The 25994-nt window shown below is 43.7% G+C and overlaps 1 protein-coding gene across 1 annotated transcript in view; it reads right to left on the bottom strand.

Moving 5' to 3' along the window:
* The window catches only part of LOC110493669 (A disintegrin and metalloproteinase with thrombospondin motifs 20), a 132553-nt gene that overhangs the window by 63866 nt on the left and 42693 nt on the right, over positions 1 to 25994 (bottom strand). Inside the window, exons 10-14 of the mRNA XM_036952909.2 lie at positions 22846 to 22987; positions 21914 to 22018; positions 1878 to 2023; positions 1351 to 1532; positions 211 to 347 (exon numbers count right to left, since the gene is read on the bottom strand). Of these exons, the coding sequence (XP_036808804.2) occupies positions 211 to 347; positions 1351 to 1532; positions 1878 to 2023; positions 21914 to 22018; positions 22846 to 22987 (712 nt within the window). The remainder of the gene's footprint in view (positions 1 to 210; positions 348 to 1350; positions 1533 to 1877; positions 2024 to 21913; positions 22019 to 22845; positions 22988 to 25994) is intronic.

Raw genomic sequence — 25994 nt, 5'->3', positions numbered from 1 at the left:
TACAAAACTACAGCTTTCTCTTTGAGGAGGCAAAAATGGTCTGTGTGTGTGTGTGTGTGTGTGCGCGCGCACTCTGATAAAGAAGGTCAGCATCAGCAACATGTCACAACATTATAAGCGATATGCTGATATAGACAGACACAGCTGAGAGAACATATAAGTGTGTAGCTGTGCTTGATACACAGTGTTGACGTAAGGGAGTACAGCTACCCGACAGAGGCCTTGAACGCAGATGTCGTAGGTGTCTGGGCCACATGGTGTGCCGTCGATGACGCGGTCCTTCAGCTGATAGTAGGCCATCGTCCCGGTAACCCGACAGAAAAGCTTGCACCGATCCTTCATTAGAACTACAGAGGAAGGAAAGATAGAAAGAATACTCCATAGTTTGTTTTTTCTTCTATGTGACATATTATAGTGAAACCCATAAAAACAACAGTATCTTACAGTATAAACCTACTGTTAGCAAGTCAACCATTTTTTAAATGTATTATCCACAATAATACCACTATTTACATTTTTGCTAGGGTCAGCAGTTAGCTTTGCTGAAATACCAACATTTCTATCAGTTATTTGGAAATATTCCACTCTGCTTGACAGCAATTTGGACTCTGTGCTCGGTCAGTTTGCTTGTTTAACATTGTATTGTGACAGCTTGAGGTCACTTCTTCGAAATCATCAACACTGCGCCAAAGCCCTGTCTCCTTGGCCAAACGGCATCTTGTCCAGCAGAGCCAGCCATCACAATAATTATAACAACGCATGAGGTATAGAAGAGGGAAGCTATCCAGGAGCATCATGTGGTAGTATTGAATGTTTCTATAGTGTTGATTACATTCATCCGTCTGTTCCTATCCAGACTATGCTAAGTGTTGAGGGAAGAACACACTGACAGAATCTGCCTCTACGGAGTCAAAAGCAAACAGTAGAGTTAGTCTATTTACCAGGACAAGATGGGCATTGTGGGTATGGAGACAGAAGCACCAGAGACATGTTTTACTTATGTCATCCTGAAAAATATTGACTAATAATCCCTTTTAGCCCTCAATTAGGCATGGTGGACTTAACAGTTTGACAGTTTACTTAAACATGACAGTTTACTTAAATCCGGTTCAGTCTGGTTCTTTGAGATCTGTGAGGGGTCATCAAGAAGTGTCTATAGGGGTAGTATAGTATAATGGTACCACATAATGTTATCATGTAGTGCCTCCATTACAAACTATAACAGATGCCAAGGTGTTCTCATGGTTGAACTGCTAGTGCAGTGTGCACTAGCACAAATGACACATGGAGTTTTATATACAGTAGTGATTTTCAAGGACCCAAAGACGCTTTAAAATAGAGGGTACTCACTACCGCTGTACTTGGGCATCCAGCGGACGGTGGGAGGTAGACCGTTGATGTTGAAGTGCTTGCCGTCGAACTGAGAGCACTGCTCCTCGCGGAAGTCTCTTTGTCCTCTGGGACACGGCTCAGTGTTGCACGACCGGAACTTCATCCTTCGACCCACACAGAACCTTCCTCTGTTCCTGGGCCTGAAGAAACATTACGACAATAGAACTTGATTAAAACTTGACTGACGTTCACTTAGGGTTTGACTCTTTGATTGACATGTGTTTTGCCAAGTACGCAACTCAGGCTTTTTTTTGTGGCTTTTACTCAGGTGTAGTATTGTTTTGACTAATCAGAGGCCTGTTATTATTGCTTTGACTGGCTACTCCTGGTGTGTTTTGACTTTGTTTGGCTTAGTTAGACTAAGACTCAATCTTACTCAGGCTTGAAGGAGTCTGCTGTTGTGTTTGGACTGGTTACTCTAAGACTCCAACTCCGGGTTGTTGCAGTCTCCTGGTGTGTTACACTAGTAGGAATAAGAGTCTTACTCAGGGTTGTTGCAGTCTCTGGAGGTGCTCCTGGTGCCTCCTCCACAGGTCCTGGAGCAGACACTGTAGGGTCCCCAGGGGCCCCACTCCCCATGGACCGGCCGCAGGTCCAGCTCCTTGTTCACACACTTCCCATGTCTGCAGTGCTGCACAGAGAAAGAGTACACTATATACACAGAAGTATGTGGACAACCCTTCAAATTAGTGGATTCGGCTATTTCAGCCCCACCCGTTGCAGACAGTTGAATGAAATCGTCACTGCCCTTCTAGAGCTGCCCCGGTCAACTGTAAGTGCTGTTATTGTAAAGTGGAAACGTCTAGGAGCAACAACACAGAACGAGACCACTGAGTGCTGAAATTTGTTTCCATGGCCGAGTAGCCGCACACAAGCCTAAGATCACCATGCGCAATGCCAAGCGTCAGCTGGAGAGGTGTAAAGCTCACCGCCATTTTACTCTGGAGCAGTGGAAAAGCGTTCTCTGGAGTGATGAATCACGCTTCACCATCTGGTAGGCCGACGGACAAATCTGGGTTTGGTGGATGCCAGGAGAACACTAACTGCCCCAATCCATAGCCAATTAAAAACATTTGTTGGAGGAGGAATAATGGTCTGGGGCTGTTTTTCTTGGTTTGGGCTAGGTCCCTTAGTTCCAGTGAAGGAAAATCTTCATGCTACAGCATACAATGACATTCTAGATGATCCTGTGATTCCAACTTTGTGGCAACAGTTTGGGGAAGGCGCTTTCCTGTTTCAGCATGACAATGCCCCCGTGCCCCCGCGAGGTCCATACAGAAATGGTTTGTCGAGAGCGGTAGGGAAGAACTTGATTGGCCTGCACAGAGCCCTGACCTCAACCCAAAAGAACACCTTTGGGATGAATTGGAACGCCGACTGCAAGCCAGGCCTAATCGCCAAACATCAGTGCCTGACCTCACTAATGCTCGTGGCTGAATGGAAGCAAGTCCCCGCAGCAATGTTCCAACATCTAGTCGAAAGCCTTCCCAGAAGAGTGGAGGCTGTTATAGCAGCAAAGGAGGGACCAACTCCATATTAATGCCCATGTTTTTGGAATTAAATGTTCGACGAACAGGTGTCCACATACTTTTGGTCACGTAGTGTATAAGTGGAAGGTAAGATTTCCAATGTATTCCAATGCATTCGTGATGGACATATGGAAAAATAAACTTGAAGCTTGAATTTGAAACTTGAGACCACAAACACACACAGGGGATCATCTTAGAGAGTGTGACATCATCACTTATCCAAATCCCAACCAACACACCACAGTGCAAGAATGTCAACTCAGCTCTGGTTGGTGCAGAACCACATTTAGCGCAGGCAGCGATCACAGCTGGGAGTGTTGTCCCTCCTCCCCTTCCTTAATCCTCTGTTCAGATGTAAAACTATACCTTTAAAGAAACTAAGGGGGATGCTAAACCTACTATCATTTACCCAAGAGGAATGTTTCCAAGTTCCCCATGCAGCTGTGGCGATAGGGCCTGTCGGCTCCGGTTCAGCGCCTAGCCTGCTGTATGGGGAGGGATGAGGGGAGAGGAGGGGATGAGGGCAGTGCCAGTGAGTGGAACCAGAGCCAACAGCACTCTGCAGAGCTGCACACTGCAACACTTCCATGTTGTCAGCCTTTATTACATCATGGATTGACCGAGGGGGCAGCCAATAAAATCTTCAAATGCGTTTGACTGTTTCTTCTCAATGAGCTAAGCCAGGTCCTCTCCTGTTGAATTCCTTCTCTGCTGGTGTCACATGCCCCCCTCTCGTGTGGACAGCCAGATATTCCTCCAAACTATGTAAGGGGGCATCCCAAATGGCACCCTGTTCCCTAAATAGTTCCATAGGTATCTGGTCAACAGTAGGGCACTATGTAGGGAATAGGGTGCCATTTGGGATGCATCACGAGCCTGCCATTTCATCAGCAGCGCTGGAAATTGAAAGTCACCCTACCCTTACAGAAAAACCACATTCATTTTACATGTGATCCTATGTCAAGTTGATGTGATAACATGTGACAACATGTAAAAGCAACATGATACCATGAAGCTACACGTGAAAACATGATCTCAAGTGCTAATTCGATTTTCACATGACGTTTTCCACATTTGAAAATGCAATTCCACATGTGAGAGTTAGATTTTCACATGTGAAAGTGCGAATTCGATTTTCACAGGTGAACGTTTTTCACATGTGAAATTGAATGTGAATCTGCAATTCACGTGAGGTGAAAACATTATTCTCCTCACGTGAGAAGATTGTGTTAACATGTGAACTCTAAACTTAATACATGTGAACATATTGTTTCATATTTCATATGTTTCATATTGTGAACATGTGTTTCTTTTGTTTTAACGTGGACATTTCGGCTCAACAGGTGAAAACAGCTATTTCACGTGACAATGCAATTTCACATGTGCTTTTTGTAAGGGAATGAAAGTGGTACGCTGTTCAGCTAAAATAGTGTAAACAGCTTTAAGCAATGACAATATGCTTACATTTGGCATGATGACAGTACTGACTTGTCAATATCATCCCACCTGGGATTTAACCTCACAGCTTCTTGATTTTGGGGTGTGCTGATCTTTTTGCTGCACCACAAAGTCTGTCCACATGGATTACCTTCAATACATTTCTGCACTTAGCAAAAGAGTGCCAACTGAACTGCTATTTTAGTTATCAGTTAATCTGACTCTTCTCTCATCATTCATTTAATTCACTTATTCACTTACAGAGATGCTTGTTCTAGGTCCCAAGAAACAAAGAGATCTTCTGTTGAATCTGACAATTAATCTTAATGGTTGTATAGTCGTCTCAAATAAAACTGTGAAGGACCTCTGCGTTACTCTGGACCCTGATCTCTCTTTTGAAGAACATATCAAGACTGTTTCAAGGACAGTTTTTTTTCCATCTACGTAACATTGCAAAAATCTGAAACTTTCTGTCCAAAAATGATGCAGAAAAATGAATCCATGCTTTTGTTACTTCTAGGTTACACTACTGCAATGCTCTACTTTCCGGCTACCCGGATAAAGCACTAAATAAACTTCAGTTAGTGCTAAATACATCTGCTAGAATCCTGACTAGAACCAAAAATGTTGATCATATTACTCCAGTGCTAGCCTCCCTACACTGGCTTCCTATTAAGGCAAGGGCTGATTTCAAGGTTTTACTGCTAACCTACAAAGCATTACATGGGCTTGCTCCTACCTATCTCTCTGATTTGGTCCTGCCGTACATACCTACGTACGCTATGGTCACAAGACGCAGGCCTCCTAATTGTCCCTAGAATTTCTAAGCAAACAGCTGGAGGCAGGACTTTCTCCTATAGAGCTCAATTTTTATGGAATGGTCTGCCTATCCATGTGAGAGACGCAAACTCGGTCTCAACCTTTAAGTCTTTACTGAAGACTCATCTCTTCAGTGGGTCATATGATTGAGTGTAGTTTGGCCCAGGAGTGTGAAGGTGAACGGAAAGGCTCTGGAGCAACGAACCGCCCTTGCTGTCTCTGCCTGGCCGGTTCCCCTCTTTCCACTGGGATTCTCTGCCTCTAACCCTATTACAGGGGTTGAGTCACTGGCTTACTGGTGCTCTTTCAGGCCGTCCCTAGGAGGGGTGTGTCACTTGAGTGGGTTGAGTCACTGATGTGATCTTCCTGTTTGGGTTGGCACCCCCCCTTGGGTTGTGCCGTGGCGGAGATCTTTGTGGGCTATACTCGGCCTTGTCTCAGGGTGGTAAGTTGGTGGTTATAAAGATATCCCTCTAGTGGTGTGGGGGCTGTGCTTTGGCAAAGTGGGTGGGGTTATATCCAATTTTCACATGTCAATTAAAATGTCACATGCAAAATGTTGAAATTTCACGTGAAATCATGTGGGTTTTCCCGTAAGGGTATGGACATATGGAGTGAGGAAAGGCTGTTTCATAATAAAACATAGGAGAGGAGGAAACAGTCAATGGATTTATCACAGTATGGCCTTACATATACTACCCATTCACATTGATTCATAACCTTTTTCTTATTTTTACACAAGCACACTGTGCATGAAGATAGTGTGGTATGAACTGATGAAATCCTGCATTTAAGCTGGGAATCGGGAAACCTACCGACCAACCCCTGCCAAGAAGAGGTAGACCTAACGGTGCTTTCATAAAGCAAACATGGCAGCCTATTTAGTTCTGTTAGTGTAACCAAATCTCTCTCTCCGTAGAGAAGATAGCAGGAGGGTCCTTTTCAGAGAAAGAATGTGGGACAAGACGGCGTCTGTCTGGGTGCACTGCGGCAGGCAGGCAGGCAGCCCGTTGTCTGGGCACACAGACACGGGGAGTGGTGGCGTGGTGGCGATAAGAGAAACTCTAGAGTTGTGATAACAGGGTAACAGAGCTCATTACTGGCTTGACATCAGGAGCGGTTTGCCTTTCTCCCCATTCAGACAGAAACCATGTGACCAGACCACAGCCCATTGGGCACACTCACCAAGGAGGCTGCTGTGCTGCTTTGAATGTACACAAACTGTCTTCGATGGTATGTAACATGTATAGATACAGTCCCATCTGCACGTTCATGTGTCATGCAGAAGGCCAGGAAGGAAAGCTCCTACGGCTAAATCTCCAATTTGCCTCAACTGTATACTTTTACTACTGAGCAAATTACATTTGACTTATTGTTCAAACTGCTCACCCGCTCCCCTATGGAACAGATGTTGTTTGACAGTATGAGACCCTGCATAGATGTGCATAATGACTCTATTAAGCCAGAGAGAATGTCAATCACAAGGGGTCCTCGTCAGGGGAACAGTGAGGTTGAGGTGTCCCTGTGTATGCCTGAGAATGAATGCGCTCTAAGCTGTGCCATGACCTGGGGTGAACACCTGTGGCTCTCCCTTCCATACCGCAGACACACACACATCCCGAATCTGGCACGGCCACTCCGACGAGGGCTATGGTGTAATACACTCTAAAGAGCAATGATGGAGTATAAGGAATATACATGATGACAGGCAGGTGTTAAAAAGCCCGGGGGGATGAACTAAACAAAACCACAAACATTTCCATAATTCAGACAAGTTTTGAGTAATGATCTGGCCTTTCTTATCCCCCCCACTCCTCAGCTCACCCTCAACATTCCACATGCTGGCCAATTTTGTAATGACATTAGCCAAATGAATTCCACAGCTATATTAGATTTGTTCTAAAGACACAAAGTGGAATGTGCTAAAAACGAACCACTCACACACATGAGTAGACGCAGAAATGGGTTCCACACAGTGCTAAGGCGAGGCAGGCCTTTCTTTGGGTTGAGAAAACACTGAACACTGAAACATCATAGGAAGTGGTATGAGAAACATCTGAAGCCCTCCCAATAGAGTTGATTGAACCAATGAAGAATCCTCCTAATATAACACAACACCAGAGAGCCAGGCAGAGCATGGTGGAGGGCTTACTGACACTAACCTTACCTAAACTCAGGTTACTGAGTGTCTCTCAACATCGTCTCAGCACGCCCCCCTCCCACCCAGAATGAGGATTGTCAGCCAAGACCTAAAAAGTGTAACCCCCCCCTTCTCATTGCACTATGTTCAACCGTGCACCTGGTGATTGAACGGGTTACCAGGTGCAAATTTCGGGATGGCTCTTAATGCCTTCAGAGGGGTGCTGGAGGTCCATGGCCGGGTAGAGAGCACCCCCCACCCTGGCCCAGCCAATGAGGGGCACCCCTGGACATTTTGAAGGTTTTTCAAAAAATCATTTAAAAAAAAGGACAGTATGGTTGTGTGGGATAGGGGAGGACCACCACGGTGCTGCTGGGTAGTAAGACCTGAGCAACTGTCAAACACAAGGGTCTGTCAGATAGGACCAAAGCCCCTGTAAGCCTTTAAGGCATTCCACTCCCCTCTGGCGCTTCATGTTTACAACCGTTTTGTTTAGCTTGAAAAGTGTGTGTGTGTGAGTGTGTGTCTGTGTGTGTGAGAGAGGTGTATGTGAGTGCGTGTGAGTGTGCTATATAGGCTCTGAAGCATCTGGGGCCCCATTGATTGTAATTAGCACGTCTCAGGGATGCACAAATACAGACTTGGAAAACGCTGAGGTGAAAAGACCTCGGTAAAGCTGGCATAACCCTTTAGGGCTCTGGACCACAGTTTCCTCGACAGATTGTCAAAATGTGTCCTCAATTGGGAATGCAGTGAGACATTTGAAGGCCTTGTGAGAGAAACTTGCCCAGCTGTTGCTAGCATTTGTTTCAAATTAAGAATTTTCACACGCACACACGCACGCACGCACGCACACACACACACACACACACACACACACACACACACACACACACACACACACACACATTGTTGCTTAACAACGTTTAGTGAGGCTTCATGTTGTTGAGGAGGGAAAATGCTTAGCTAACAGCAAACCAAGTCTCAGCATCTGCTCTCCTCTAAGTTCAGCTGGCTGGTTAGAGGTTGCGCCCTGTAATTGCGAGGAAGTTGCTCGAGAGTACATCATTTCTCCCCAAGCCATACATCATCACAGGAATGAGAGGGCACAGGGATTGATTTAAAAACCTCCCAGTCTTTAATTTTAACACAGCCATTTCCAAAAGGCATCACCTTTCATGTTCTGGTTCTCACAGCCCCGGGTTGGAGTTCAGACAGACAGACTGGCCAGCCACAGCAGGACATGATTTGTATGATTCTGTCCCTGACGGTCTGAACAGATCAGTACCACATCCATCTAGCTAGCTACCCCATCGCTCTACTCCTCAGACCCAAAACAGACTGGGTAGTGTGCTGCATATCAGGGGTCACTTTCAGATATAACACGATAGAGACCACCACAAGACCTCCATGGACGTGTTCAATCAGCAGCACAGTGTAAGCTAGCATGCATAGCCATGGGAAGATGTTTTGAGGATGGGGTGCTGGGGGGCGTTAGATGAAAATCCCATTTATTATCGGGGCATTGCATGCATTTTACGTATAATCACTTTAGCGTAGTGGCATACAGTTGAGCAGACCTGATTTTAGGATTTCCACACAAGGGGATATTTTTTTGCCTTTTATAAATGCATTTCATGCAATTCTACGTCATTTATATAATATTTTTTAATACCACACAAACGACCAAATGCAGGCTACCGTGAAACTCGCTATTCAGGTAAGACGTCATTTTTGAATTTTTTATATACTTATTTTTATTTATAATAATTTGTTTTATAAATATACTTATTGTATATCATTGTTATTATTGGAGGCCTATTTATTAATCCAAACCAGTTCTTTAAATATGCAAAATGTGTTTTGTTTCAATCTGTTGAGACATTTTCGTTGGCTTAATTAAGTTCGATCTGTAATTGTGTGCTCTGTATTTAGTTTAAGATGCGTCATAAGAAGGACTTTCATACAATGAATATTATTAGCCTATTGCTGTCATTTTTTGTGAAGGTTTAAACCAGTTTGCAAGTGTTTCGTTTCATTCTGTTGAATCATTTTTTGGGGGCCAAATTAACTTACAACTGTTGTGTTTGCCACGCTATAATATCCTGCTCTTATTTTTCCCAATAAACAATGACGACTTACTTTTGATATTACCCTAATACAGTTTAGAAACTTAGTTTGGTGAGGTGGCTAGTAGCCTATTATATTGCAGGCCTATGAAATGAAGGCAATGCGCATCATCACTCCAACTGACTCTGACAGGTGAGGTAAAACACTGTTTTAGGACTACCAGAGTTACTCTGGTAAAAAAAATACAATCCTTATCTTTATAAAACATGTTCTGATCGTAAAATAACGTATTAGCATTAAAGAAAATAATAATAGCAGCCTTTTTCTGTACCCCTATATCTGTATAGCAAACACATTAGCCAATCTGACAAGGATAAAGAAATGCATGTTGGTGTCATAGCATGTCGCCGGCATATCGCAATCTCTCTCTAAGCTTCCTTCATAGACATTTTTTCTAGATGAATATCATACAGTGGACAAATAAGCCTATAGGAAAGGATCTACGCATGCAATGGCCTGATGCATTTAGTGCTTACATTTTTGACAGCTGAACTGTGAGGTGGACAGTTATTGTTTTAGGAAAGTAAACACCAATAAAACAATAGGCAACACACCTAGCACCCCTACTTCCCAAGGCTAGCATGGTATAGATCTCCAATAACTCTGAGTGATGCTGAGTGATGCTGAATATCTCCATACTACTGCTTCAACAGACTTGTAGAGGTGCAAAGTGAGAAAGGGGAAAGGGGATTTTTACAGTGCCCTTCGGAAAGTATTCAGACCACTTCACTTTTTTTATGTTACAGCCTAATTCTAAAATTGATTAAATTGTTTTTTACACTTTTTTTTTACCCCTATACCCAATACCCCGTAATGACAAAGCAAAAACAGGTTTTTAGAAATTGTTTCAAAATTATTAAAAATAAAACTGAAATATCACATTTACATAAGAATTCAATATTCACATTTACTCAGTACTTTGTTGAAGCACCTTTGACAGCGATTACAGCATCGAGTCTTCTTGGGTATGATGCTACAAGCCTGGCCCACCTGTATTTGGGGAGTTTCTCCAATTCTCCTCTGCAGATCCTCTCAAGCTCTGTCAGGTTGGATGGGGAGAATCACTGCACAGCTGTTTTCAGGTCTCTCCAGAGATGGTCAATCGGGTTCAAGTCCGGGCTCTGGCTGGGTCACTCAAGGACATTCAGAGACTTGTCCCGAAGTCACTCCTGCGTTGACTTGGCTGTGTGCTCAGGGTCGTTGTCCTGTTGGAAGATGAACCTTCACCCCAGTCTGAGGTCCTGAGCGCTCTGGAGCAGGTTTTCATCAAGGCTCTCTCTGTACATTGCTCCGTTCATCTTTGCCTCAATCCTGACTAGTCTCCCAGTCCCTACCTGCAGAAAAACATCCCCACAACATGATGCTGCCACCACCATGGTTCACCGTAGGGATTGTGCCATGTTTCCTCCAGACGTGACACTTGACATTCAGGCCAAAGAATTCAATCTTGGTTTCATCAGACCAGAGAATCTTGTTTCTCATAGTCTGAGAGTTTTAAGGTGCCTTTTGGAAAACTCCAAGCGGGGTGTTGTGCCTTTTTCAGATGAGTGGTTTCCATCTGTCCAATCTACCATAAAGGCCTGATTGGTGGAGTGCTACGCTGCAGAGGTGGTTGTCCTTATGGAAGTTTCTCCTATTTCCACAGAGGAACTCTAGAGCTCTGTCCGAGTGACCATCGGGATCTTGGTCACCCCCCTGACCAAGGCCCTTCTCACCCGATTGCTCAGTTTGGCCGGGCGGCCAGCTCTAGAAAGAGTCTTGGTGTTTCCAAACTTCTTCCATTTAAGAATGATGGAGGCCACTGTGTTCTTGGGGACCTTCAATGCGGCAGACATTGTTTGGTACCCTTCCCCAGATCTGTGCCTCGACACAATCCTGTCTCAGAGCTCTAAGGACAATTCCTTCAACTTCATGGCTAGGTTTTTGCTCTGACATGCACTGTCAACTGTGGGACCTTATATAGACAGGTGTGTGCCTTTCAAAATCATGTCCAATCAATTGAATTTACCACAGGTAGACTCCAATCAAGATGTAGAAACATCTCAAGGATGATCAATGGAAACAGGATGCACCTGAGCTCAATTTCGAGTCTCATAAGAAACGGTCTGAATACTTATGTAAATAAGGTATTTCTATTATTCATTTTAATACATTTGCTTACATTTCTAAAAAACTGTTTTCGCTTTGTCATTATGGGGTATTGTGTGTAGATTGCGGAGTTTTTTAATATTTTTTTTTTCAATGTTAGAATGAGGCTGTAATTAATTAATTAATTAATGATTTTAACGTCATCATTTCAATACAATACAAAGAAATCTAGGTCCGATATTTGTTTTTGCAGTGCTGCTTCGTCAACAAAACAAAAACAATAACAACGATCGTGTGGCGGACACGATGGAGAGATGTGGAGAGATGTGAACCATCATGGGAAACAGTATCTCCTCTCTTCCTTGTACTCTAAGAGGTGAGATAGGGGCTTAGAGGGATGATGAAACCACAAGCTGAGAACCACCCCCTCCACCCCTCACTCCATCCTCTCTACGCAGCAGTGGAAGGTTATCATTCGTGTGAATGAGTGGTTCGGCCCATAAGCTGTTCCATTCACATGTACCGATACTTTTACCTTTGGTGTTTGTTCCTCTCTCCTTTCACATAGACAGACTCAAACCTAGGCTGAAGATAACAAAGGTTAAGACGAGAGGATTCTAATATCCCATAACTTACTGCAAAAATGCGGAAGAATTCTAAGAAATGGGACTAGCGATGCTAGTTAGCATCGCCGCCGGTCCCATGAATCTGTTCATTTTCAAAAGCTTCCCCAATGAATTATTAGGTTGTCCTAACCTGGGTATCTTCAACCTAGGGTCAAATTAGGCTACCTCTTCCTTTTCAGGTACATATCTCTGGACTATTCCATAGTTATTTGCTTCATAATGTTTATGTTCAGGTGTTAAATTGTCTGTATATGTGGATTCAAATCGGACAGTTAGATAGGAAGAAAATATATGTTGTATACAGCTTAAAAAACCATCCATTGTGAAGAAGGACATAGTATATCCTAATTTGTCTCAGTCATGTAGCAACCTCCTGTTATCCAATCAAAATGAAATCCATCCTCTGTCGCCATAAGCTTCCATCCCTACCGTACAATATTATACATAGAAATGACATGATGGAGAGAGCTAGCAAAACAACAATCCACTTGTTCAGCCAAAGCAATAGGTCTGTGATGATGGGAAGTGGAAAAAATCCCAGAGATTAGCAGAGAGTGATATTGATACGAGTCAGAGATTCCAGAGCCTGAGCTCACAGGCAGCGTCGTACGACACTAGCGTGTTTGGCTGCCAGGGGGCCGAGCCAACACTCCCCGCCTCAGCCAACACATTCTATTCTGCCTGAGCCTGGCTCTGCTTTTCAAGACCTCACTATTGCTCTCTAATTGGCTGAAATGAGAGGAGAGCAGCTTGCAGCTATGAGGAATGTTCTGATTGGAAAAATACAACTAGGATTTCCTCTCTGGCTCTTTGACACAAGTCATTCAAAACAACCTTTCGGAAAGAAGTCCGGAAGCGTTATAGTTCAACTAAAATGGAGAACTCGAAAGAATTGACGGTCTTGAAAAGAAACACAATTGAAATGTCCATCTACCGCACCAAGCAGAACAAAACCCACAAAAAACTTCAACAGAGTTGTCTTTCAGTCACACACTCAGGCCTAAACACTGGGTAAGGTGCTTAATAACTGGTGGGCAACAACAACAGCACATTTGCTTCATTCAAGTCAGGGCTGCATTCTTCTCGCCACCCACCAAGCTACTGTGAGGCTGCCTGCCCTGCGTGGTGAGAAGAGAGGCAGTGAGGGAGGGAAGGCTGTTCTCTACAAAGTGAGGGCCTGCCTTTGGGCTGACATGCCCTGATTGAACGCGTTGGTTGGCCCCAGAGCTACACACACAGGCAGGGTCCTTTTGAAGGAGACGCGAGGAGGAGGAGGAGGAGGAGGATGGTGGCAGTATTTATAGACAAGTGATGGGCTGCCCTTGTTAACACACGGCCCACTGGGCCAGATGACAGAAGCACCGCCAAGGGTCACATGACCACATTACTCACTCCAGCGCCCAACAAGAGAAGAGGGACTGCCGCGCACAGAGAGCATAGTGAGAGAGGGAGGAAGGGAGCGGGAGAGAAAGACAGAGTGTTTGGAGAGGAAGCGAGAGGGAGGAGAGCGAGAGAGAGCATACTAGAGAGCACAACATGAGCTCAGCATAGTGCCCCAGTTCCTTACTGATGTACACAAACGTCCTATTTAGAAGACTTGCAAGCTGGCCTCATTTACTTAGAGGCCACATTATTATGATTTGTTGAATTTAATACGTTTCACCTTGGAGGAGATCTAACGGGGAGAAAAAAGTGTTGACAGACATTCATACATTTTTCAGGGCTTTTTGGAACACATTGAGGTAAATATTTATGAGAGACTATGTTTCCTTTTAGTGGTTTAAATTACACATCAGGTCGGGCCTAATGTTAGGTTCAGAAATGCCAGTAAAAGAATCAGTTCTGGTTAATAAGACAATACCTGCTGCATTTCCCCAATCAGGCCCTCACTATTTCCCAGACTTAAAACCTCCATCACCAGGGGCCCTCTCACACCTCAGAGCAAGGTGCCCCAGACCAGGCTCAGGATTCAACCCATCCCCTAACCCACAGACCCCTAAATCCAAACCCCATGAGCCCGAGAGAGAGAGACAGAGAGGTCATAGAGAAGGAGAGACAGAGAGGTCATAGAGAGGGAGAGACAGAGGGGTCATAGAGAGGGAGAGACAGAGTGGTCATAGAGAGGGAGATACAGAGAGGTCATAGAGAGGGAGAGACAGAGAGGTCATAGAGAGGGAGAGACAGAGAAGTCATAGAGAGGGAGAGACAGAGAGGTCATAGAGAGGGAGAGACAGAGAGGTCATAGAGAGGGAGAGACAGAGAGGTCATAGAGAGGGAGAGACAGAGAGGTCATAGAGAGGGAAAGACAGAGAGGTCATAGAGAGGGAGAGACAGAGAGGTCATTGAGAGGGAGAGACAGAGAGGTCATAGAGAGGGAAAGAGAGAGAGGTCAAAGAGAGGGAAAGACAGAGAGGTCATAGAGAGGGATAGACAGAGAGGTCATAGAGAGGGAGAGACAGAGAGGTCATAGAGAGGGAGAGACAGAGAGGTCATAGAGAGGGAGAGACAGAGAGGTCATAAAGAGGGAGAGACAGAGAGGTCATAGAGAGGGAGAGACAGAGAGGTCAGAGAGGGAGAGACAGCGAGGTCATAGAGAGACAGAGAGGTCAGAGAGGGAGAGACAGAGAGGTCAGAGAGGGAGAGACAGAGAAGTCATAGAGAGGGAGAGACAGAGAGGTCATAGAGAGGGAGAGACAGAGAGGTCAGAGAGGGAGAGACAGAGAGGTCATAGAGAGACAGAGAGGTCAGAGAGAGGGAGAGACAGAGAGGTCAGAGAGAGGGAGAGACAGAGAGGTCATAGAGAGGGAGAGACAGAGAGGTCAGAGAGGGAGAGACAGAGAGGTCATAGAGAGACAGAGAGGTCAGAGAGAGGGAGAGACAGAGAGGTCATAGAGAGGGAGAGACAGAGAGGTCATAGAGAGGGAGAGACAGAGAGGTCATAGAGAGGGTATCTATGGAATGAAAGACCAGGAGATGGTAAAGGTGAGTAGGATGAGTCTAAGTGAGACAGAGAGAGACCAATATGTATGCTCATTTATTTTCTTTTATGTACTTTAACCATTTGCACATCGTTACAACACTGTATATATACAGTTGAAGTCTGAAGTTTACATACACTTAGGATGGAGTCATTAAAACTCATTTTTCAACCACTCCAGAAATGGAATGTTAACAAACTATAGTTTTGGAAAGTCGGTTAGGAAATCTACTTTGTGCATGAAGTAATTTTTCCAACAATTGTTTACAGACAGATTATTTCACTTGTAATTTACTGTATCACAATTCCAGTGGGTCAGAAGTTTACAGTGCCTTGCGAAAGTATTCGGCCCCCTTGAACTTTGCGACCTTTTGCCACATTTCAGGCTTCAAACATAAAGATATAAAACTGTATTTTTTTGTGAAGAATCAACAACAAGTGGGACACAATCATGAAGTGGAACAACATTTATTGGATATTTCAAACTGTTTTAACAAATCAAAAACTGAAAAATTGGGCGTGCAAAATTATTCAGCCCCCTTAAGTTAATACTTTGTAGCGCCACCTTTTGCTGCGATTACAGCTGTAAGTCGCTTGGGGTATGTCTCTATCAGTTTTGCACATCGAGAGACTGAAATTTTTTCCCATTCCTCCTTGCAAAACAGCTCGAGCTCAGTGAGGTTGGATGGAGAGCATTTGTGAACAGCAGTTTTCAGTTATTTCCACAGATTCTCAATTGGATTCAGGTCTGGACTTTGACTTGGCCATTCTAACACCTGGATATGTTTATTTTTGAACCATTCCATTGTAGATTTTGCTTTATGTTTTGGATCATTGTCTTGTTGGAAGACAAATCTCCGTCCCAGTCTCAGGTCTTTTGCAGACTCCATCAGGTTTTCTTCCAGAATGGTCCTGTATTTGGCTCTATCCATCTTCCCATCAATTTTAACCATCTTCCCTGTCCCTGCTGAAGAAAAGCAGGCCCAAACCATGATGCTGCCACCACCATGTTTGACAGTGGGGATGGTGTGTTCAGCTGTGTTGCTTTTACGCCAAACATAACGTTTTGCATTGTTGCCAAAAAGTTCAATTTTGGTTTCATCTGACCAGAGTACCTGCTTCCACATGTTTGGTGTGTCTCCCAGGTGGCTTGTGGCAAACTTTAAACTACACTTTTTATGGATATCTTTAAGAAATGGCTTTCTTCTTGCCACTCTTCCATAAAGGCCAGATTTGTGCAATATACGACTGATTGTTGTCCTATGGACAGAGTCTCCCACCTCAGCTATAGATCTCTGCAGTTCATCCAGAGTGATCATGGGCCTCTTGGCTGCATCTCTGATCAGTCTTCTCCTTGTATGAGCTGAAAGTTTAGAGGGACGGCCAGGTCTTGGTAGATTTGCAGTGGTCTGATACTCCTTCCATTTCAATATTATCGCTTGCACAGTGCTCCTTGGGATGTTTAAAGCTTGGGAAATCTTTTTGTATCCAAATCCGGCTTTTAACTTCTTCACAACAGTATCTCGGACCTGCCTGGTGTGTTCCTTGTTCTTCATGATGCTCTCTGCGCTTTTAACGGACCTCTGAGACTATCACAGTGCAGGTGCATTTATACGGAGACTTGATTACACACAGGTGGATTGTATTTATCATCATTAGTCATTTAGGTCAACATTGGATCATTCAGAGATCCTCACTGAACTTCTGGAGAGAGTTTGCTGCACTGAAAGTAAAGGGGCTGAATAATTTTGCACGCCCAATTTTTCAGTTTTTGATTTGTTAAAAAAGTTTGAAATATCCAATAAATGTCGTTCCACTTCATGATTGTGTCCCACTTGTTGTTGATTCTTCACAAAAAAATACAGTTTTATATCTTTATGTTTGATGCCAGAAATGTGGCAAAAGGTCGCAAAGTTCAAGGGGGCCGAATACTTTCGCAAGGCACTGTACATACACTAAGTTGACTGTACCTTTAAACAGCTTGGAAAATTCCAGAAAATGATGTCATGGCTCTAGAAGCTTCTGATAGGCTAATTGACATAATTTGAGTCAATTGGAGGTGTACCTATGGATGCATTTCAAGGCCTACCTTCAAACGCAATGCCTCTTTGCTTGACATCATGGGAAAATCAAAAGAAATCAGCCAAGAACTCAGAAAAACAATCATAGACCTCCACAAGTCTGGTTCATCCTTGGGAGCAATTTCCAAACGCCTGAAGGTACCACATTCATTTGTACAAACAATAGTATGCAAGTATAAACGCCATGGGACCACGCAAACGTCATACTGCTCAGGAAAGAGACGTGTTCTGTCTCCTAGAGATGAACGTACTTTGGTGCGAAAAGTGCAAATCAATCCCAGAACAACAGCAAAGGACCTTGTGAAGATGCTGGAGGAAACAGGTACAAAAGTATCTATATCCACAGTAAAGCAAGTCCTATATCGACATAACCTGAAAGGCCGCCCAGCAAGGAAGAAGCCACTGCTCCAAAACCGCCCAAAAAAAGCCAGACTACGGTTTGCAACTGCACATGGGGACAAAGATTGTACTTTTTGGAGAAATGTCCTCTGATCTGATGAAACAAAAATAGAACTGTTTGGCCATAATTACCATCATTATGTTTGGAGGAAAAAGGGGAATGCTTGCAAGCCGAAGAACACCATCCCAACCGTGAAGCACGGGGGTGGCAGCATCATGTTGTGGGGGTGCTTTGCTGCAGGAGGGACTGGTGCACTTCACAAAATAGATGGCATCATGAGGTAGGAAAATTATGTGGATATATTGAAGCAACATCTCAAGTCATCAGTCAGGTCGCAAATGGGTTTTCCAAATGGACAATGACCCCAAGCATACTTCCAAAGTTGTGGCAACATTGCTTAAGGACAACGAAGTCAAGGTTTTGGAGTGGCCATCACAAAGCCCTGACCTCAATCCTATAGAAAATTTGTGGGCAGAACTGAAAATGCTTGTGTGAGCAAGGAGGCCTACAAACCTGACTCCTTTACACCAGCTCTGTCAGGAGGAAATTCTAAAATGGGAAGCTTGTGGAAAGGCTACCTGAAACGTTTGACCCAATATAAACAATTTGAAAGCAATGCTACCAAATACTGATTGAGTGTATGTAAACTTCTGACCCAATGGGAATGTAATGAAAGAAATAAAAGCTGAAATAAATCATTCTCTCCACTATTATTCTGACATTTCACATTTTTAAAATAAAGTGGTGATCCTAACTGACCTAAGACAGGGAAGTTTTACTAGGATTAAATGTCAGGAATTGTGAAAAACTGAGTTTAAATGTATTTGGCTAAATTGTATGTAAACTTCTGACTTCAACTGTACATAATATGACATTTGTAATGTCTTTATTATTTTGGAACTTCTGTGAGTGTAATGTTTACTGTTCATTTTTATTGTTTATTTCACTTTTGTATATTATCTACTTCATTTGCGTTGGCAATGTTAACATATCTTTCTCATGCCAATAAAGCCTTTGAATTGAAATTAATTTAATTGATAGAGGGAGTGAGAGAGAGAGAGAGAGAGAGAGAGAGATAGACAGACAGAGAAAGAGAGTGAGACAGAGAGAGAGAGACAGAGAGAGATAGAGAGAGAGAGAGAGAGAGAGAGAGAGAGTGAATATGATACAGAAACATACACACCCCACACATGCACATACAAATGCACACAGAACAATGCAGAGTGACACTCTCCACATAAAAGGCTCCAGTAGAAGCAGGTGAGTGCTGGAATGGGATGCCCCCTCTCTTTCAACTTCCCCCACTTCAAAGCACCCCCATCTGGAGATGACACCAAGCCCTCAGCATCATACAAAAGGTGGTGGCACCAAAGAGACCCTTTGTGTTCTTTTTTTAAGCATTTAAAGTGCATGAAGCGAAAATACTGTACTTGAGTGTGTCCCAAAGACAGACCTGTTATGCAGTAGGATACTATTGTGGATACTCTGGGAACAAGCCAGAATTTCTCAATCAATCAATCAGATTTTATAAATGCCATTTTACATCAGGAGTTCTCACAAAGTGCTATACAGATACCCAGTCAAAATCCACCAAGAGGAAACACTGCAGTTGCAGAAAAGGCAAGAACCTAGGAAGAAACCTAGAGAGGAACCAGGCTCTGAAGTGTGGCCAGTCCTCTTCTGGCTGTGATTATAAGAGTACATGGCCATTAAGGCCAGATCGTTCTTCAATTTATATTAGATAGATTAAACAGGATTGATGACAATTGACCTCTGGGATAAGTCATTTTCCATAGTATGTTATGTTCTAAACACATAAGTATTAAGGTTATAAAACAGAAGATAAAGGATATATATATATATATATATATACATACAGGTCGTCATGGCAATCAATCAGGTGTGATCAAATCTTCTCATGACAGTTTCCCACAATCCAACACAGTTAATGACACACATAGGTGTTTAGAGTTGATATCCCACAACAGTTACATTATACTGCAGCTGTTTTGGTTGGATTAAGATGTTAGCCATCCCAAGTTCATTTATCTTCATTTAAGTGTGGTAATCCAAGCCTTATCAGGATGGTACAGGGGGAAAAAATACAGAGAGATTGTGGAACATATTGCTTACATGGGAACACACTCAATATATTTTATATAGAGTGCTAATTCTTGTTTTTTCTTACCGAGGTAAAGTATCTAATGTCACTGGCGAATAATTTTGCTTATTTTAACCAAACAATGTCTCAATACAAGTAAATTATCTTATTTCAAGGTATTTTTCAAGATACTTTAACTTACGGTAAAAAATCTTGAGACATTTCTTGAAATAAGATAAATTACTTGATTGATTAATTTAGCTTATTTTAACCCCAAAAAGATTTAATACAAGTAATTGATCTTATTTCAAGAAATTGAAATAAGAAGATTTTTGTACCTTAATTGACCTTATTTTTTACCAATATATGTTTTTAGATATTTTTCTATATTTACCTTAATTTACCTTATTTTTTACCAATATATTTTTCAAGATGTTGAAAAATATAAAATATCTTGAAATTAAATAAATTGCTTGTATTTAGCCTTTGTTTTTAGGTTAAAATAGCTAAAGTAGATGAAGGGCCTCATTGCTAAAATCCCAAAGTATCCCTTTAAGTAAATTAATGTAAGATATTTACGCTTGCTTAAATTTCACTTTGTACAGTGGGGGGAAAGAGTTAACTAGAAGATAAGGTCCTCTCCTTCTCACCCCACCACCACCACCACACACCCCTAGCCCACCTCTCCCTCTTTTCCCTCCTCCTCTTTCCTCTCCTCCTTTTTGGAATCATTGATGTGAGGTCTATTGTGTGAGCTGAGCTGAGCAGAACAGAGCTGAGCAGAGTGGAGGGAGTGTAGAGCTGCATGGCTTCAGCCTTGGGCTCTGTTATGGCCTGTCCACTGACCCACTTACCTGCCTTTTAAAGAGATTTTAGGGTCACGGGTTCACAACTTGGTGACTCAACTGTGAACGGCGGGCGGCATCTCCTTTCAAAGTGCCCAAGCCTTCACCTCTACTGCTCCCCTCCCTTTCTCTATCTCCCTCTCTCCCCATGTCCCCTCTTTGACCAAACACCATCTCTCCCTCCTCTCTTCTCCGCAGCCCCATATCATCCCCCTATTCCCCCAGCCCCATATCATCCCCCCCATTCCTCCTGCCCCATATCACCCCCCATTCCCCCAGCCCCATTTCATCCCCCCATTCCCCCAGCCCCACATCATCCCCCCATTCCCCCAGCCCCACATCATCCCCCCATTCCCCCAGCCCCATATCATCCCCCCCTTTCCTCCAGCCCCATATCATCCCCCCATTCCTCCAGGCCCATATCACCCCCCCATTCATCCAGCCCCATATCATCCCCCCATTCCTCCAGCCCCATATCATCCCCCCATTCCCCCAGCCCCATATCATCCCCCCATTCTTCCAGCCCCATATCATCCCCCCATTCCCCCAGCCCCATATCATCCCCCCATTCCTCCAGCCCCATATCATCCCCCCATTCCCCCAGCCCCATATCATCCCCCCATTCCTCCAGCCCCATATCATCCCCCCATTCCTCCAGCCCCATATCATCCCCCCATTCCTCCAGCTCCATATCATCCCTCCATTCCTCCAGCCCAATATCATCCCCCCATTCCCCCAGCCCCATATCATCCCCCCATTCCCCCAGCCCCATATCATCTTAATTTAAGGTTAGGATTAGGGTTAGCAGTGTGGTTAAGGTTAGGGTTAAGGTTATGTTTCAAATTTGATTTTATGACTTTGTGGCTGTGCTAGCTAGGGAACACTTTACAGAGCAGTCTCCAGAACAAGATTTATGATGAAAAACGCCAACCTGATTCCTCCAGCCCATCTAACCCCTCTCTACCCCCCCTTTCCACAACGATTTCACCTCTCCTTCTCCTCCAGCCCTGTCTTACCCTTCTTTCCCTGAGCACCTTCCTCAGTACCTTTCACTATGTACCCACCACCACCCCTGCCACAGTGCTAATTAGCATAGTCTCCCAAGGCGGTGAGAACATGAGGTTTAATGAATGTAGGGGCCTCAGAGCAAGGTTAAGGCTGATGTTCAAGCTTCAGGTTACTCGCTGAATGTTTCGTTTGAAATATGCTCCTTGATAACGGAAATGCAAAACATGAACAGTGGTATGACAGTAATACTGCAGTAGATAATACACCTTGTTTGTCATCCTACCCTCCATTTAAACTTCATTACTCGATCCAACGCAAGAAATACAACATTCTGTCCTACCATTCCATGTCCACAGTCTGTCCCATCAGCCAAGGGCATGTGCTGTGTCCGACACCCTTTATGGTCCCCCTCAGCACTCGTACACCAAAGCCTCTTGCATTGTTTCTGTGTGGAGAGAGAGGAGGGGGTGGGGGACAAAAATACATGCGGGAGAGAGAGAAACATGCGGGGGAAAGGGTGAAGAGAGAGACACGTTGGAGAGATAATGGGAGAGACAGTGAGGAAGGAAGAATTAAACACTGTTGCAAAATCCCACTGCCCACTGCATGAGAATCATTCAACTGTTTAACACTAAACTATAAATCCCTAATACTGACAGTCAGACAGGAGACAGGAGACCTGTACTGTACCAGTGAAATGTGTAACAGACTTGCCACCTGGGCAGCTGTTACTGTCACTATAGATTAGCTACCCATGACTCCAGAAGTCTCCAACCAGACGAGAGCGGGCCGGGCCTACAGGGTAAGTGACCGGCAAAATAACCATTTCTTCATTCCCGCCGGATGTTCAACGTGTGCTGCTCTGAAGGAAATCAACCTGCCTCCCAGCAGTCTGTTAAACCTGAACAAAGCCAATTGTCTCATGAAACCACCAAAACTGTCCTTCATACAGACAGCTCATGAAAAACACTGACTGGGCCCTACAGTGTTGTCTATGTAACGTTAGGACTTCATCATCTCAGCACCTTATCACAGACCAGACACATTAGAACCTTAGAAGCATATAACATCCTTCTCCAAGGGCGTTTGTTTGAGGGCACACTTTTTCTGTAGATAATAGAGGGATTAAGGGCACACCCCAAATGGCACCCTATTCCCTATATAATGCGCTACTTTTGACCAAAGCCCTATGGAATTGCCTACACCCATAGGGAATTGGGTGCCACCCCGAGAGACACTTGGTTGAGAGGAACGGAATGCAACCTGGCTCACCATGTAAGGGCAGACCATGGAGCCGGGGCCAAACATGAGCTCACACTGCCGGTTGGCGTTGTAAACCTGACCAGGGAGGTGGTTGGGCAGCTCGTACGTCCTGCTCACTGGCTCGTCCAATAGGCACTCTCCATACCCTGTGCTGAAAGGTGGAAGGCAACACGCACACACACACACATTCACAAACAGGAAATAAACATGTGTAAAAGGTGTATTAAGGTGATCCGGATGTTCCTGCTCTGCTTCCTGCATCCTCACACCAAGAGCTTCCTGTCAAGATGCATACGATAGTCGTATGAGAGAAAGTAGCCGCTGTGTCATTTCTTTGACATTTAGAATTGGAAGTCAAACATCTCCAGGAGTGATGATATTCAGATGCACACAGCACCTTGTCCCATATGGGTGGTCTGCTTTGGTGTGTGGTGTTACCTAACAGTGAAACTGACACCACTTCCCCTCAGTGACCTGATACATTAGCTAACGCCGTCACCATCAAACCGGAGGCAGGCCCCATCACACACAGGGAATAAAGCTGCATTTCCATACAGACACAAAGTCCCAACCACATGTTTATTTAACAGACATTTCTCTGTGCTCAAAAATAAAAACCCAGAGGATTTGAAGTACCTTCATTGAGTTAGCATAAATCAGGCTAGTTCACCAGAACTATTATAATGATAGATTGTGTGTCAGCCACACCCTACCCCTACAGCAACACAAAAAGACAACAGAGCACAGCTGGATAAAATGTACTGCATGCAGGGCTATTTACCCAAAACACTGAATGAAGCACTAAGCGTTAGACAATGTTAAAAGCATGGTCACAAAACCTAGTCAAACAGCCATTCACCAAATGTAAACCCTTCCTCAAAAGATCTTTCCTCTGTGTTTATTTTACGACACAAAACAGAAAAGAAACTGGGGATGAAACAGAGTAGCCTATAATGTGTGTAATTACATGACATGTCGACACTTCTCTTACAATTTGTACCCTGTGTTGAGCTCAGGCACCTGTTACATACAGACTACAGTGTGTGTGTGTGTGTGTGTGTACACTACGGTACACTACCAGCTGATATGAGGAGGACTGTAATTACCTGGGCTTATCTTGTGATACTGTTTCGGTTTTCCCTCATTTCCACACACACTGTAAAAAACCATTGGTTTTGTAGCCAGAAAAGACTACAAGTGCTTGGTGGAATGAGTTTGCCTACCAATGCGCAAGGGAAGAGACAAACGATGTAAGCTATGACGGGGTCAGTCAGTCCGTCAGGGCCATGAGAAGCAGAGAGAGAGAGAGAGAGAGAGAGAGACGCTATTAAAGCTATAAGGTCAGTGGTCTGTCTATCTGTCTTCTGAGTCCAGAAGAATGAGAAGAGATGATGCCCCATACTCAAGCTTCTTTCATCAGGTTGTCATTGTCTAATCAGAACTCCAGAAACCATATGGGCCTGTGATTAAAAACTGGACGGATAGGAGGGGAAAAAGCAGCAATTTTTCACGCTGTTTTTTAGGGGACTGAGCAGAGCCCGAGACAGGTGATACGACTCCCTTCTGGCAACGACAGCGGTTCTACACGTGGCAGCCATTGGGAGGCTTTTTAAAAGTGAGTTTATTTAGAAAATGACTGATAGGTATCTCTCAGAGTTCGTCATAAGCTGCTCTCTAATGAGTTCCATAAAGGCAGACAGTTCCCTGTGAGCTGTTAGCCGCTACGAGGCTACTCATACGTCAGATTGATGATTGACGCATTGTATGAATGACACAGCACATCCCGGTTGCACAGTTGGATTAAACTCAATGCAAACAGTACTGGGGTGATTCCCCTTTTCATAGGGAGATATACAGTCAGGTCCAAAATGGCACCCTTGATAAAGATGAGCAGAAAAGACTGTATAAAATAAATAATACAAATATTGAGCCATTTTGAATTCTAAAAATAAATGGGAGGTATATTATTTTATACGAATACCATTATTCAGAGAGAGAGAGAGAGATTTGGTTTAACAACTAATATCTTTTTTCTCTCAAAAAGATAGGTGTCAAAATGATTGGCACCTCTGAAGATACTTATTAAATAAAATCAATCTAAATAAAATATGCATTTATATTCAACTTTTTTAAAGTTAATCTCAGTTTAAGGATCTGTATTGTGGCCTTCCATGGTTTACTGTTTCACTAGGGTATTAAAATGTGGTAACACATGACAAATCTGAAAAGAGACAAATGGTTGTTGACATCCATAAATCAGGCAATAAAGGTACAAAATAATACCTTAAAAAACAAATATAACACTTACCACTATTAGGGAAACAATTAAGAAGTCCAAAACCACCGAAACTTGCCTGGTATTGGACGCAAGTATATCTTGTCAAATCAAATGTAAAAAAATCTAATTTTATATGTCACATGCGCCGAATACAACGGGTGTAATGCTTGCTTACAGTCCCTTCCCAACGACGCAGAGTTTGTTTTTTTTATTATAAAAATAAAAATAGTAACACAAGGAATAAAATACACAAGAATGGAGCTATATACAGGAAGTACCTGTACCAGTACCAGATCAATGTGCAGGCGTACTAGGTATTTGAGGTAGATATGTACATGAAGGCGGGGTAAAGTGACTAGGCATCATAGTAGTCAAATAAAGAACAGAGTAGCAGCAGCCAATGATGAGTGTAAAAGTGTGTGTGTATGTGTGTGTATGTGTGTGTGTGTGTCTGTATGTGTCTGTATGTGTGTGTGTGTATGTGTATGTGTCTGTATGTGTGTGTATGTGTCTGTATGTGTGTGTGTGTGTCTGTCTGTATGTGTGTATGTGTGTGTATGTGTCTGTATGTTTGTGTGTGTGTGTGTGTGTGTGTGTGTATATGTGTGTGTGTGTGTGTGTGTGTGTGTGTGTGTGTGTGTGTGTGTGTGTCTGTATGTGTGTGTGTGTATGTGTCTGTATGTGTGTGTATGTGTCTGTATGTGTGTGTATGTGTCTGTGTGTGTGTGTGTGTGTGTGTGTGTGTGTGTATGTGTCTGTATGTGTGTGTATGTGTCTGTGTGTGTGTGTGTGTGTGTGTGTGTGTGTGTGTGTGTGTGTGTGTGTGTGTGTGTGTGTGTGTTGTGTCGGTATCCTGGTTGGCAGGGAGCTCGGCCTCCAC

This window comes from Oncorhynchus mykiss, chromosome 2, assembly GCF_057628025.1.
Source record: "Oncorhynchus mykiss isolate SJ-2025 chromosome 2, ASM5762802v1, whole genome shotgun sequence".
In the NCBI taxonomy this organism is placed as follows: Eukaryota; Metazoa; Chordata; class Actinopteri; order Salmoniformes; family Salmonidae; genus Oncorhynchus; species Oncorhynchus mykiss.
This window is presented reverse-complemented; position numbering and strand designations above follow the sequence as displayed.